This window comes from Chanodichthys erythropterus, chromosome 14, assembly GCF_024489055.1.
Source record: "Chanodichthys erythropterus isolate Z2021 chromosome 14, ASM2448905v1, whole genome shotgun sequence".
NCBI lineage: Eukaryota > Metazoa > Chordata > Actinopteri > Cypriniformes > Xenocyprididae > Chanodichthys > Chanodichthys erythropterus.
Window position 1 is genome coordinate 29,981,601 of NC_090234.1, and position 15,817 is coordinate 29,997,417.

The 15,817-nt window shown below is 36.6% G+C and overlaps 1 protein-coding gene across 1 annotated transcript in view; it reads right to left on the reverse strand.

Annotated features, from left to right (window-relative positions):
- il1rapl1a (interleukin 1 receptor accessory protein-like 1a) overlaps positions 1–14,116 on the reverse strand; it is a 74,218-nt gene extending 60,102 nt beyond the window's left edge. The window contains exon 1 of the mRNA XM_067409952.1: positions 14,032–14,116. Coding sequence (XP_067266053.1) covers positions 14,032–14,116 — 85 coding nt within the window. The remainder of the gene's footprint in view (positions 1–14,031) is intronic.
- Positions 14,117–15,817: the final 1,701 nt, after the last annotated feature.

Sequence of the window (15,817 nt, forward strand, 5' to 3'; positions counted from 1 at the left end):
ATTCGAGAACCAGAAAGAACTGTTGTATAAACACACACACACACACACACACACTTATATATATATATATATATATATATATATATATATATATATATATAAAAAAAATTAAAATGGTTTAAAATTGTTTGAGAATAAAATGCTCTATAGATTGATGTTTCCCTAATGTCATAGCTACAGCAGTAAATAATGGTTTTGATAGGCTGTGATATACTACTTAAAGCATTTGGCTATTTAAAAAAAATATAAGCCTTTCGATTTGTTCTGCCTCAGCTACCCGTTTAAACAGGAAATATGTCAAAACAAGAAAGAAAATTGTGTTTCTTAAACCATTTCATGGAGTCTTTAATGGCAGTATAAGTAAAGCACTGCTTTGAAACCGTGAAAACATTTTAGGGTGGTTGAATCAAGGCTCTGGCCTTGAGACAGATATTAGATTTTTAGTCCAGTTGAGTTTTTGTTCTTCTGAAGGGTCATTAGTAAAAATGAGCCATTTGTGATGAGGAATTTACACATTAAAATGCTTTATTAAAATGAAATAGAACACAAAGAGATTAGTGTTCCCTCACTGTGTGCTTACTCTAAGAGGTTTTTATTCGTTTGTGTGTGTGTCCCCTAAGTAAGGTACTAATGATCACTTGACAGTTTAAGACGTCAACAGTCTTGAGCAATCCCATGTCTGTGTGCACGCAAATGTGAGTCAATCACCTAAACCTCAATGAGTTTAAAGCTTGTAGCTGCAAAAAGGTTGTTTGGCTTCTTTCTGTGTGAGATGTGTTCAGCAGAAAGACTGCGTGCTTAGTGATCCGACCACTGGGGAGTGTCACTGGCCAAGATTACTGCTAATCCACCATGATCCAATGCCTCAACACACACACCAACAATAACCTCTCTATGCATACACACCAACAACAATCACCTCGCTCTGCAGAAGACCCTTGAACACTTACACATGAGTCCCTTTTAAACATATAGTCTTTACTGGTAAATTACTGTTAAGAGATCATGGTCAAGATTTACTCACAGCTTGCACCAGCACAAACCCTCTTCTGGCGTTAAAAAACTACTGTCAGGATTTACTAAAGACACACATTGAAAAAATTAGCTCTGAAAAGGTGGACAGTTATTTTTGCATATGCATTTATAGGAGTTTCAGTATTTAACAGTATTTAAATTAATCATGCAAGGTGATTTACTAAGGTTTGCGCTAGTCAATTTACTGGTATTTGTGCCATTATTTAACACCCCCCCCAAAAAAACATCTTAACTCCCTGAGGTCCGAAAACGCGCCGGCGCGTTTTGCAGGGTTTTTTTTCACATTGCAGCAAAACAGAATTAAAATACTCTGTCATTTTTTTGTCATAGAGACATAAGTAATATATCAATTGAAACTATAGAATGTCTTCTTTTATTTGTGTACACTCAGAGTAAAAACAAAATGTTGTGCTTTTTGTAAAATAAAGAAAACTAACATGATGCGTGATCTCTCATCTCCCTCTGAACGAAGTCCAATCTGATAGTTCTCCGAAAATGAACTGTAACTTATGAATACTAATGACAAAAAAAGACACTTATGTCTAAAGAAACGTTGAAATGTCAGGTTTTAAATTGTGCAAGTCAAATCGAAAACAAACATTCTGTGTTTATGTAATCTGTATGAAAAGAGAGCCATGTCAGAAGTCTGTGATTCAGCTCATTACCCGCTAATGCGGCCACGCCCACAGAGCCAGCGCTATTCAGACGCAAATTCAGAGGCAATACATGTATGCATTGTCTCAATCGTGTATTTATTGTCTTGAAAAGTTTTTATTTGGATGTTAAAGCCATGGTTAGCGATCTCTAGAAGACATGCCATTAGTTCCTAGTTGCTTTTCTTCTTTATATGAATTTGACAAAAAGTGTCTTACAAAAACTAAATCAATATATTTTTTTATATACTCTTATGAAGGAGTAGGCAGCATAATTTTTACATAAATCTGAAGCAAAAACTCTAGTCTACAACCTCCAATACCCAAAAGTCTTGTAAACACAGATTTAATATACTTTTTTTGGCCTTTTTTCAGTGACTTAAGTTTTTTGTTTTTTCAATAACCACGCATAAACATTATTCCTTCAAAAATACAAACATGTACATACATGTTCCTCACATATTATTGTAGCCTAGTTTGTGCTAATACAGTGTAATGACACTTTTGTCATTTATATGTTTATGAACAACTGAAAAAAGCACAAATGTCAGGGCATGTCAAAACTTCTCCAAGCCCCAAATCAGCCTCAGACTCCAGAGGGTTAAACCAGACGCTAATTTGCGCTGCTCTTGGTAGATTGTGTTTGTCATTATGGAAATGATCTGGCTGCGTCTGTGTTTCATGGGATTGCACCCTCATGCTAATTTGCCCTCATGTGTGAACAGGACTTTTAAAAAAAATACTGGTAAATCAGTTCTGGCAATTTACCAGTATGAGAGGTAACATTACCAGCAAATTACTGGTATGATGTCGTGTGAGAACAAAGAATGAAGATTACCGGTATGAGCATGTACATGCATCTGAACATGCAGATGTAAGAAGTCTGCTTTGGGCCAATCATAAAGTTCTTATGGAGATAACACAAGTACTCCACACTTTTTACAGTAAGCACTGCTGCTTTTTAATAGTTTTTCTATGTAAATACGCACTAGATGGACATCTTTGGCAGTTACGCCATGTCCTGCAGCTTTTTCAGTGTGTTGCGCTCGAGACATTGCCTTTTTTATTCATCAGCACTGCGGCTCTCGAGTTTTTTTATCTTCCATAGAAAGCAACAAAATTACCACATTCAAGATCCATAGAAGTAGTAAAAGAATTGTTAAAATAGTCAACTTGACTACAGTGGTTTAATGTCTTGAAGCAAGCAGAATACTTTGTGCACAAAATCAAAAATAACGACTATTCAGCAATTTTTGCTCTTCCCTGTCAGTCTCCTATGCAGTTGGTGCAGTGAACGCAGTGTAGTTTCTGTGTCCGAACACTGGCTCAGTATTGGCCAACGCTGTTCATGTGAGCACCATGACGCATGCGTGCATTGTTTTCACTGCGTCAACTTCTATTAACCTTGAATGTGGTAATTTCGTTGCTTTCTATGGGAGATAAAAAAAAAACTCTTGGATTTAATCAAAAATATCTTTATTTGTGTTCCGAAGATGAACGAAGGACTTATGGGTTTGGAACGACATGAGGGTGAGTAATTAATGACAGAAATCAAATTTTTGGGTGAACTAACCCTTTAATGGTAAAAAGCCAGAACGCTGTTGCTTGTGTGAACAGCGTGTGAAAAGTCATTCTGAACAGCGTGTGAAAAGGATTACTGTGTGAAAGGGGCTATTGTCAAAGATAAAGTTTTTTTTTCACACATAGGGTGTTATCGCGTGCAAACAATGCACTTACAACTGAAGTGTACGATGCAAGGCACTTCACCAGAACAAAATGCTAAAATATACAGTGTTTTAAAGTATAGCCACAATAATTAAACATTAAAACATGTTAACATACATGCAACAATGCAAGAAAGAGACCCACAGGCCTTACCAGAAGTTCATCTCCTAAAATAGGGTGAAAAGGCTGGTTTAAACAATTTGAAAGCTCAAATAACAAACATTATTGCATGAAAAAAATAAGCACTTCAACATTCAGATTTTGACCTTTAAACTCCAATTGTTTCCAAATGTTTGTACAATAAAATCCTTTCTAGATTGATACCACCTGTCAACGACTAGCTTTAGGACAGTAGTAAATCATGGTGAAAATGCTGATTTAAACTATTTTAATGCTCAAATAACAAAATTATTGTAAAGAAAATGCATGTACTGTAAGCACTTCAACATTCGCATTTTGACTTTTAAACCTTCCATAGAATTGAATGGTAACTGCATTACTACTCATTTTTTCTGTTTTTTAGGAACTGAGAGACAAATCTAAATGAATTTCTGTGGTATCCAACAGCACCTCAGAGATTCTGTCAATAGCGCTTATTTTCTATTGACACCATAAGATTCCCATTTCCTTTTAACAAAAAAAGAAAAGAAAAACAAATTGCTGACATTTCCAATAATTAAATCATGATGATGTACAGCATGTACTGTGCAAACATCTAGTCAGTTCAAATTGCAGTTCTAGGGCTGACCTGTGCATGTACGTTCATGTGTGTGCGCATGTATGTCCAAGGATGAGAGATTTAAAAGGAGGAGGATGTGGAAATGTGTGGCTTGCAGACTTGTGTGTAATTCAACGCAGTATCGATCATGCTACAGGACTGTCAGGTCAAGGAATTCCGCCTCCACACACACCACAAATGCACAACACACAAACAAAGCACATAGGCCTCTAGTGAGATGTGTGTGGTTTAATGTTTTAAATGCTGCCCAGATGCTCTGCGCATAAAGGAAGGATATTAAATAAATAAAAGGGAAAGAGGATGAATAATCCTGTTAAAGATCAAACAACTCCCTCTCCTTCTCTCCCCTCTACAGTCCTCATGGGAAATATAATGCACACACACACACACACACACACACACACACACACACACACACACACACACACACACACACACACACACATGAAAGTGCATATAGAACCAAATGACAGTAGTATTCCCTGGTCAAAACAATGCATGACTGCATTTACCTGTGTGGAAAGATTAAAGGGAGAAGAGGACAACAATTGTGAAAAGGGGAAAAAAAAAAACATGTGGATGTTGCCGTTACTGATAATGCTGACTAGTTTTCAATGGCTTAAGCTTGAATCGCTATTAACATTGCTCATACTTAGCATTAGGGCTCTGTCCTAAACTATTAAACTCCATTACTCTTAAACAAAGTATTAAACTTTGGCACATAATTCATCCTGCACCATCTGTGCTGCATGAATTGTGCAGATTATTCAAGAGGTGTGCTATTGCCTAATATTATTTTTAAGTGACTGATTATAAATAAAGTTAATAATAATAATAGATTTACAATCAAGGAAGGCGCTACAGTAGGTCATATCTAGAGACCATGATATTATAGAGATTTTGTTGACTAATCACCTAGCATATATATCCAGATCCCCCAAGCACCAGCATCACAACAGGCATAAGAACACTCAAAACACCTTAGCAACTGAATAGTAATGCCCTGGCATATGCTTGCAACATGGATGGAAAAATCTAGTTTGCTATATTATTACATCTGAACTGATGTTGAGATGATGCATGAGAGCAAATGAATTAAATGCATCAAAAATAAAATACAGGAGTAGATAAAGAGAGATAATCTTACTTGATAATCATACTTGCAGTCTTCTCTCTGTGCACTTGTTCCTTAAGTTTGAGGGAATCACTCATCTTCAAGGGAGCTGTGTGTGTGTGTGTGTGGTTGGGTGGATGGAGGTGGAGAATTAGTTTAAGTGGGTTTCTGTTGCTTAGATAAGAACCTTGTTAAAATGCTTCACTACAGAGTTTCCATAACTACAGACACGTTTCCAAGCAAACAGGTCATGATTAGCACATCAGATTGGTGTTTCGCCCTAGAATAAAATGGCTACTTGCAAGAAAAAGAAAATAGAACGCAACAAAATGTAATCTTAAAGGGATATTTCATGTAAAAAGAATACTCATTTACTCACTACAATATCATTCCAAACCTATAGGATTGTTTTTTTTCATTGCAACATAAAGATGCAACAAAAAAGATGTTTAGGATAATATTCATGCTGCTTCAATTAGATTCATAATATTTATATTGCTCATATGAAAAAGGCCTTTCAGCTCCAAAAATGATAAAACAAGACAAAGCAGCACCATAAAGCAATATTTCAGGTCTTCTGAAGTAAAATGCAATAGCTTTGTGAACTGTAAAAAATGTTGGCCTGCAACTGTCACCTTAAGGTGCTATTTCTACCTGATCTAACTCTTAAAATGTAGTTTTAAATCTTTTTATTAATATTTTATTAATAAATATTAAAGTTGATTACTGTCTTGGTTACTGTCTGCAAGAACATATTGGACATTCTTATTATACATTATACAGTTTGGGAACAACGGTAATAATTTAATTTCTTGTGAGAACTATTCCTTTAATAGAATGGAATTTGCACAAATCTATTTGAAACATCAGAATCACGGGACAGTAAAAAATGCAGATAGATGTATATGGACAAATGAGACATGCATGACAGAAGCTTTTTCTATTATCATAACAGTTAAGAAGAAGAACATTCATCAGACTGGACTGAACAAATCTCCTCCATCATGGTCACTCGGAATGAATTTTTGTTATGGAATTTGTTTTCCTCTGCAGCTATCAACGTTGTATTTACATAATTGCATAATACAACATCTAACAGAAAAGAAAGAGAAAGCACAGGTCAAGTTTTAAGCCTGGTTTCCTCATTAATTCGCCCTCAAATTGGCCCTAACTAGGTCTGAATAAATATTCGTCCTCCGAAGATATTCTGTAATCAATTATGAAATATGCTAATCGACTGCTGTTGGCCTTGAGTTATCATGTTACTGTCACTAATTGTAGGTCACCTCATCCCTGGAGATCTAACATTCACTCTCAGTCTTTGTCACTCTTACTTTCTCCCCTCTCTCTCCCTCTCTTTCAACCAGAAGGCAGTCCTCTTCTGTGATATTAGCGTGGAATGCCCGACCACTGGAGTCAATTACAGTAATATTAAATTAACCATTGTATCTCATTTAATTCAAATGTTCTGCTTTAACAAAGAGCCATTTAAGGATATGGAGTATATCTTGCGCTTACTTAAACTGGAACATCTTAATAAGACTTGGCAAAGGCCTCTGATCAAACGTAATAAAGCAGAAATACGCCACATGCTGTCATCCTGCCACAGGTGGGCTCGCACCGAATTCGACAGACTCGTGCAGGATTCCAGAGGCTCTCACGCACAATCAAAGAAACCCAAAATATGTCTAAAGCCAATTTGGAGTGTTGCGGTAAAAAAGCAAGTGCTTCTGAACATGACAGGCTTCTGTAAAAATGGCTTTTCAGCCATAATTACAATCATTTCTCTGCATTCAGAAATAAATAAGAGAGTTTGGAGGGAAAAACCAAGAGGTCTGAAAGCACTGCAAGTCCTGTTTTCCATTAAACGAGAGAATGAGAATTTCAAAGATGAAACAGTTACTTGTAATTGAGAGATAGGGTATATAATCATGCTTGGAGGAATCTAAAATTCATTTTGACAATCTCGATTGGCTCTTTCCATGCAAAGGCGCATTAAAAGCCATTCTTTTAAGAGGAAACTCGAATGTTGGTTTCTAATTTCCCATTCCCCGCTTGAATTTGAGCTGGTAATTTCTTTCTCTGATATTGAGGGCAAATGCTAGTCGGTATTTAGTGCAACAGTAAATGGCTGTTTGCTTTAGACACTGAGAGCAACTGCACCCCAGTAAAACTGTCATGTTGACTTTGAGTTACCACTGCTCTCTCAGACACTTTGTGTCTTAGTGTGCGTGTGTTTGCGTGTGTGTGTTTGTGCTGGCTTGACGCCATGCAAATCCAATCACCCAGACCCATAAAGTGTGCATTTCCATTTCCTACTGCTCTCTGTAGAGACAGAGAGAGAGAGAGCGAGAGGAAGAGGTGGAACGGGGCTCCTTTGCTTCGCCGTGCTTTATGGTTATAGCTGTTTTGAGTAGGTATATTCATATAAACTCATTATGTACCCCATATTTCTAAGCTGATGTGTTTTGGGCCAAACAAGAGATTTTAATCTCCCACAATGCACTGCTGCTCCTATTTACTGTTCCCATGGAATCTTACCACTCTCTCGGATCAGCGATCGCAAAAATCGCTTTGTCTGCCTCTAATTTGTCTTAGTCAGAATGCATCAGGCGAATTGAGGACATTTCCATGACGACGCACCGTGTCGACCGAGCGTCTTCCTCCCCGCCCCTTGTTTTGACCTTTCCTCGACCACGCACTGATCTTTCCGAGTTTCCGCTAACCTCGAGCAGGTCTCTGTTGGACAATAGCCCGACTGTTCGTCCCTGATCTTTTCCCATACCTCTCATCTGCTCACCTCCGCCTCTGGCTTTCCATGACGACGGAGGTCGAGCAGGTTCGCTGGGCGAGCAGGTGGCCTGTTAACCAATGGGAGAGAGCGATTTTCTCACAGCTCGGAGGGGAATAATGGAAAAATTCCTTCAGTCGACTAAGATGGAGAAAAGAGGGATTGAAGTCTTTTCTGTCATTAGAGGCCTTTCATTGGTCACATAAAGAGAGAGGGTCCGCGGGTCACAGTAACATGACAGCAAGAGAAAAGAGAGAGACCTGAGAGAGAGAACTGAAACAAACATGGAAATAAAGAGAGAAAATCCTGAGGCCAGAGCACGGGATAATCCATCATTAGCATTTAAAAAAAAACAGACATAGATTGAGAGAGAGCGAGGGGAACTATAGTGCGCTTAATGAGACAGGATGAACTGACACTTTGAGCGTGCTTGCATGTGTTTGTGCATGTCAGAGTGGCGTCGGTTTGTTTTATTTGTAATTTCTGTCATTTATAATGTCAAACTTTCACATTCACTGTATAAACACACAGATTTCCATCCTTAGATATTCTGATACAAATATCTCTTGCTCACACATGCTATATCACCCCTTAACCTTTAAAGTTTCCCTCATTAAAAATGTTTTACATTTTTCAAAAAGTACTTTTAACTTTTAAGTACTTCTTGCATATCAAGTCTTATCAGTAGCTTAATAAAAGCTGTTTTATTCTAAATGGCTCGGGTTGTCTCATGGGGGATGCCATGGTGAGATACTACTAGCCTCATCTCAGTAGTCTCCACAATACTGGAGAGTTTCGATTGCTAAATAAATGACTGAGAATGACCGGTTCAACAAACCAAAGAGGCAGCAGAGTCACGACCATTACCTTTTGGTTGCATTCAAGTAATGTTGGAAAGATCTTAACTGCGAGTGTGAAACAAGTTTTTCTTTGAGCTTTGCATTTCAAAGATGGGGGAGAAACAAGGCGGACACAATAAATGCAGCATCTGTAGATGACAGCAAATTTTTTGAAATGTATGAAATTATATATAATTTTATTTTCAGTAAAACTAGCTAAGTTGCATGTACAAAACACAATATTGTACAATTACAGTAGAATTTATAATTCAGTTTACAGTGCCTTTATATATTGAATATATGTTATATATTTATATATTGAATAAAAACATAAAAAGCAAAAACACACCTAAAGCACATTCTTTATTCTTCACTTTGTAGAAGTAGAGTTAAAAACCTTGCTGTATTGTTTGTAGAAAAAGAACTCTGATCAAAGTGATTTGAAAGTTTTTTTAAATAAATAAATAAATAAATAAAAATATCAATCAATCAATTAATCAGTTAATCAAATTTAACAATCAACACTCAAAACTTAGTTGAACAAACATTTAAATTATACATAAGACAGTTTTTATATAAATTTTTTAATAATAGAATTATTTTTCTACTCCAAAGTTTTGGTGGAATAAACATTTAATCGATAATAACGTGTAAAAACTAGTTTTCATTAGAGATTTATTCAAACATACATTAAATAATGAAGACATCACTAACAGGTTAAATGAAAATATTATATGTAATACAGTGCATGTATTTATCAAAATGCTCCTCTCTAGTTACTTTTTGTAGTTAACCAACAAGTTTATGGTTATTGAATGGCTTTGATGTAAATGTAAAGTTACAACAGTATACAAGCTGTTTTATGGACGTCTTTCCCCGGTTGATATACTGACCGAGCAATTACATGAGAATGATACAAGTTGTACTGTATCTTTCAACATGCCTCTGATGTTCATTCATGTTTATTTTGTGCTATAACTAAAAGTAAAGAGGAAAAGATGATTGGTTCATGTTCGCTTGATGTGTGCTGCCACTTGAACTGAGGCACTATAGCGAAGCATCAAGCCGTATTAAAGAGCACCAAAAAGACATTTGTTTGATTTTCTTGATAAAATAGATAGAATTTGAAAGCTGAGACATTATTTTCATATTAAAAGTAACAAAGCACAATGCTTATTGTGATTAATGGATGGCATGTGCAATACAAATGTTTGGTGAAGTTTTGTTCATGGATCAACAGAAAACAGCACAGAATAAAAGATCAATCTTGATATTTAAGAATCCATATCAGTAATGATTAAAATCGAGCAATCGATATTGTCAATCTAGCCCTATATATGAACTATAGTCTATGAACTTCCCAGGACGACTTGAACGCACCATTTAATCTTCTACATAACTATGATAAAACACTGGTAAGGAGGGACTTAGTCAGGACAGATGTCATATTTATTTTATTTGAATCAAAAAGAGGCTGTGAGGGATACATGTACACTCTGTTAAATGGGTTGCATTGTTGTTAGTCAATGAAATATGGCCTTTTTAAAATTCTAGTGTAAAAAAAAAAAACTTCAAAAACATTGAGATATGGGTTGGTTTGTACAAATTTGATATCACTTAAGACAGAAAAACCCATTAAATAGACTGCACTTCTGGTCCTCGCAGCCTTGGTATCATTCACGTCAAATTTAATGTAGTGTCTACCCTGACTAAAGTCCATTTGCAATTTATTTTTGTTTCATGAGGTCTTGCCCTTCCTTGAAATTACCAAATGTTCTTTTTACAAGCCTAATATGAATAATATAAGCAAAAATCTTGTAAAAATGCACCAATGAATTAGCATCAAATCAACTTAAATAATTTCTTTAGAGAAGCGGCGTCCGTCTTCTTATCTAAGGATGACATTTTTCTCCTCATTTCTCAAATCTCTTTTTATGAATCTGCACTTAAATTTCAACATCTTCATAATCCATAATGCAAGACAATTAGAGCTTGATATTTCATAACCAATCAGAACATGGCCCTTTTCAATTACAGCTGTGAAGTCCTTTAAAACACATCAAGAGGAAAGCATGCTGTGCTGATGAGATGTGTGTTTGTGACGCTCAAAGTCACGAACACACACACACACATACTGATGTTTGGGCCATGCCTTGGGCCTCTGCTGAGATGATCACATGGAAAAGAAAAGAGTTATTATTTCATCTTCAGCATGGAGAGGGATGTTGATGTGTCTGACATTTAATAGTGTCTTTGAAGCGTTGATTCTGCCGCAATACAGTCAGAAGCATCACTGAGCCGAACAGTGCAGAGCACACAAATAGTCCAATAAAACTCTCTTGCTGGTTTCAACACACTTACCAATTTCATTAAAAGAATATTCCAGGCTACATTTGATCTTGTCCTTGGGCAAAAATGTAAAGCTTGGGTTTTCACTAAAACTGTAGAATTCTGTGCGTTACCTAAGTTGTAAAGTTGTCTGTATCATCCTGTTGAGGTGGGACTACTTTTCCGGGTGGACAAACTTCTGGTCATGCATAAGTGATGAAACTTCTGTGAGTGCAGTTTCTAACAGTTGCTCAGAATGGATTTTCTGCATACTGCATAGAGTAGTAAGTACTGTATACTACACGTTAATCTTTTTAAGTATGTGAAACAGTATGCTGTACACAACTGTCACATGATCTCACTATGGTGCTACTTCAGGGAGTGGAGTCACTTTGGCCAGTGCAATATTTTTCACACTGGAAGGAAAATGAAAGTTGAGCACATTGCATTGTGGGATACCAAGCGAATGTAACCATTTTTAATTTAAATAAACAATCAAAAGTTTGGATATGACATACTAAATTATGTAAATACAGTGTGATTTTAAATGTTTGTTCGCAGGGCTGCTGTTTGCCTGGTTTCTACTGCCAGTTTATTATTGTAAACGCATTTTCCTTTTTTTTTTTTTTTTTTTTTTTTTTTTTTTATAAATGGAGGAGCACAGCAAAAATATTTGTGGTAATCAACAAGAAGCCACAAATTTTGTCTTCATACATTACTAAAAGAGGAAAGCCAGCATGTACACATTTGAGTACATCTTGGTACTAGACATTACATCCAGCATGCTTTCATCACACAGCGGTCGGTGGCAGTCCTGCACCACTGTAATTCTAGAGTGCCTTCAAAAAAGCTTTAAAGTACTGCACCTTCAACACCCCCATGGTCAAAAGTCTCTGTAAGGCTGTGCTTTAAGTGATCTCAAATGTGTGCATTTTGAGTGTCTTTTCAAGGCTGCATTGAAGTGCATTCTCATAAGATGACTGTGTTCTGAAACACTCTTTTTAAATTCACCATGAAATCAAAATAGACTATTTACTTTCTTAAAGTTGCACTCAGTAATATTGTGCTCATTAAAAAAAAGTTTTACCCGTGCAGAAATGAATAGTACTTGTGAAACATGTCTACATTGTACACTTACATGAGTTGTCATTAGCCTAACTAAAACGGTTTTATTCTACATATGGTGGCCAAATACTGCTCATTATCTTGGAAACCCTTTTATTATTAGATATCCTTCATGGAGCAAATAAATCATGGCTGACTGCGAATAACACATTTTTACAATGGAATCATTAACTGAAACTTGATTTAAGGTACAGTGATATGGCAATTTAAGGCCAAGACAACCATGTCCACTGCAACATTCAAAAAAAAAAAAAAAAAAAAAATCTTAACAGAAGTAGAATTCTATATTGTGACTTATATCAGAGTGAAATGGATTACTGAAGAAAAAAAAAAAGTAGAGCGTGGACTTGATTCAATAGTTGAATGGATGGACAATGCAGGCTTAATGCAAGCTTGGAAAGAAAGGATTGACGTTTATAATTAAACCGACTAAATATTTATAGAGGTCCCAGCATATGTCACCAGAGAAGAAGATTGAGTTATGACATTATGATTAAACATTACGAGGTCAAAAAAAAAGAAGAAAAAAAGGAATTATAGGGTGTCATAGGAATTTTGATTTCATGCCGATTTTAAGTACACATTCCAATTCTCATTCTTTCGCCTCTCACCTTTCATTTAGGCTGTGCAGGCTTTTGTTTAATGCTGGACTGAATTGGATAACCCAACCGATAACCAAATAGCTATTTAGATACTGTTTTAGCAAACAAGCATTCAGATCTGGCTCTATTCTGGTATGTAACATCCACTTTTCAAAATCCAAACAAATAAAGTCCTCACAAATAAAATCAACTCCCGTTCTACATTTTTTTCCACTCGAATATCCTGTTTCAATCTGAAATACGCATACTTACAGAAGTATAATGGGTTGCGAATGCCATTTCATGGTGACTTTAAGCCAAGGTACTGAAGTTGTCCTCAAAAGACTCCCGCCAGTTTCCATCAGACTGTATATAATAACTGTTCCTTCAGCCAACGCTGAAATAGGGTTCATATTTTTAGATTATTTTCAGTGAACGCATTGAGTTTCAGTAATTGAGTAACTCTTTTTTTGTGTTGTCATTATGCTACAGGAGAAAAATGAGGTATCAGGAAATACAAATTTTAGTCCTGGGGAACATCAAACTGCAGCTGAACTCATAACACCTCCCTGCACCTAATTATCTGGAGAACATGGTGGTCTTGGCTCACATTTTGTGCTCTTTTTCCCAGTCAGTCATACACACGCACACACACACATTTTCTCGCTCCCTTAAACACCCACACCCACACACATACACACCCTCCCTCACACACATTAGAGTATCACCTCTGACAGATGGGCTGGCACTGCTCTCTTCCCAACCTGTTCTCTGTTGCAAATTGTATGTGTGTGTGTGTTTACACGTGTTCCCATTTGTGTGTGTGTGTGTGTGTGTGCGTGCAGTTTGGTGATTATGTACATGCCTACTTGTGCGTAGAGGCAAGCAAACACACACTCACTGTCTCAGCACACAAGAATGACCTTCATCATCAATGCTGCATTAAATTATGCTTTAATATGTACAGTCACATGGCCCGTGAGAGCGGTTTAGCATAGCGGCTTTCATTACGCTGTGAAATAATATTTGATGTTACACTTTAATGTGAAGAGCAAGCCCTGTGTAAGTAATGAGAGAGAGAGCGACAGAAATTGGACATACCTGAGCCTCTCTTTGACACCACCTTCAGAGTCAGAGACACAGAGACACCGCAGAGAAGGAACAGCACTGGGTTGAGAGCTGTCATCTTCCTCTCCAGCCTGACGGAGACACAGAGAGAAACCTCACATGTCATACAGGCAACATACAACCACCAGCTACCCATGTACAGACCTGCAATTGCTTTTCTGCCAAGCACACGATTTAAAGGTGAAGTATGTAATTTTGTCAGTGTTAAAATCCAGTAGGCTGACTTCCTGAAGAGGGTAAACACGGTGACGCTGTCAAACATTTCTCTTTTTGTTTGAGCAGCACGACATTTCAACTTCTGACTCAAACAACAGTGTGAATTTGGGGCAAGACTACTCTTTTGGAAGTATAGGAACTATTTGGCGTGTTTGAGAATTTTTAAATGACTGGAAATTTTTTGGGTGATAAAACTATAGAAAAAAATATAGACTTATATTAAACAATACCAGCATTTCCCATACATTGATTTATTTGTGGCAGCCTGCCACAGTATCAACACTGACTGCCACAAATAGATTTCAGTGCTTCCCATTTATTAACTAGACTGTGGCGGCCCAAAAATTTATTTAAACTTCTCATAAAAAAGGTCTTTAATGTCATTTTTTGCAAACAAACTAAAATCGAAAGCACGATAAGGCTTTGTGTCCTTATCAAATTGCAAAAGGCGTGATCAGCTCCGTGTCTCAGTTCACAGTGAATGAATGCAGTGAACTCCATCTCTTTAACATACATTTGGGAAATCTTTAGCAAGTGATTAACAATATTTAATATGCTAATGATTTTTAACATACTTTATAAAATGGATAGTTTCGGTCCTTGATTATGATTAGCTAAGCGTTGTAAAATACTCTATAAACGCACATCTGTGATCTCATTACATCAGTATTACTGCGCCACTGCGTATGTGTGTTGATTGTCAACCATTCTGCTGAACATTGCTAAAGAACTACATAGCTTGGCGAAAGAATTATTATTATTCATCAATAAATTATTACATTTTTGTTGCTTGCTGTGTGTTTATTGTATGAAACCTTGCCAGATATAACAGTTTATGCTCCGCATTGTGCACAACAATGTCTCTTATTCTAAAACAGTGGTTCTCAAACTGGGGGCCGCCAGATGGCGCCAGGGGGACCTCACAAATGTCCTAGAACTTTAACAACAATAATAATAAAAAAATATTCTATTAAATATATGTAAATTAAAAGTTCAGTATTCATCTACTATGCAAATAGTAAATTAATGTTAAATATTAATTAATTTGTCAGCATGGCCGAGTACCACCGAGTAACACCGGCAGTGGTGTGCTAAAGCACATTTTTGCACACATGAATGCTGGATAATGTGGATATCAGGAAACGAGTGAACTAAAAAAAAAAGAGTGTTTTCAAAAGAAATGACAAGTTAGCAACCAAATGTTACGTAGCGACAATGGAAACATTTGGATTCATGCCGAATGAGAGAGGTACATTATATGAATTAGCCTACTCCTCTGGACATGAAATCTCGTTTCTTTCCCCAAATCCTTACTCACATCTCCATTCACAGTGGATTATAAACCTTTCTTCCTTTCATTCACTTTCACATCTTTTATTATGGTAAAGGAGAAAAACACTGTATTATTGGTTTCACAGTTTGTGCATGTTAGACAAGGTAATGCATGTCAAGTTTATTTGTATTGCGCATTTCGTACACGCTGGTAATTAAGGACATTCCGTGCACGGATACTGTTCTGAACGCTCGCGGAGCAGAAATGCTC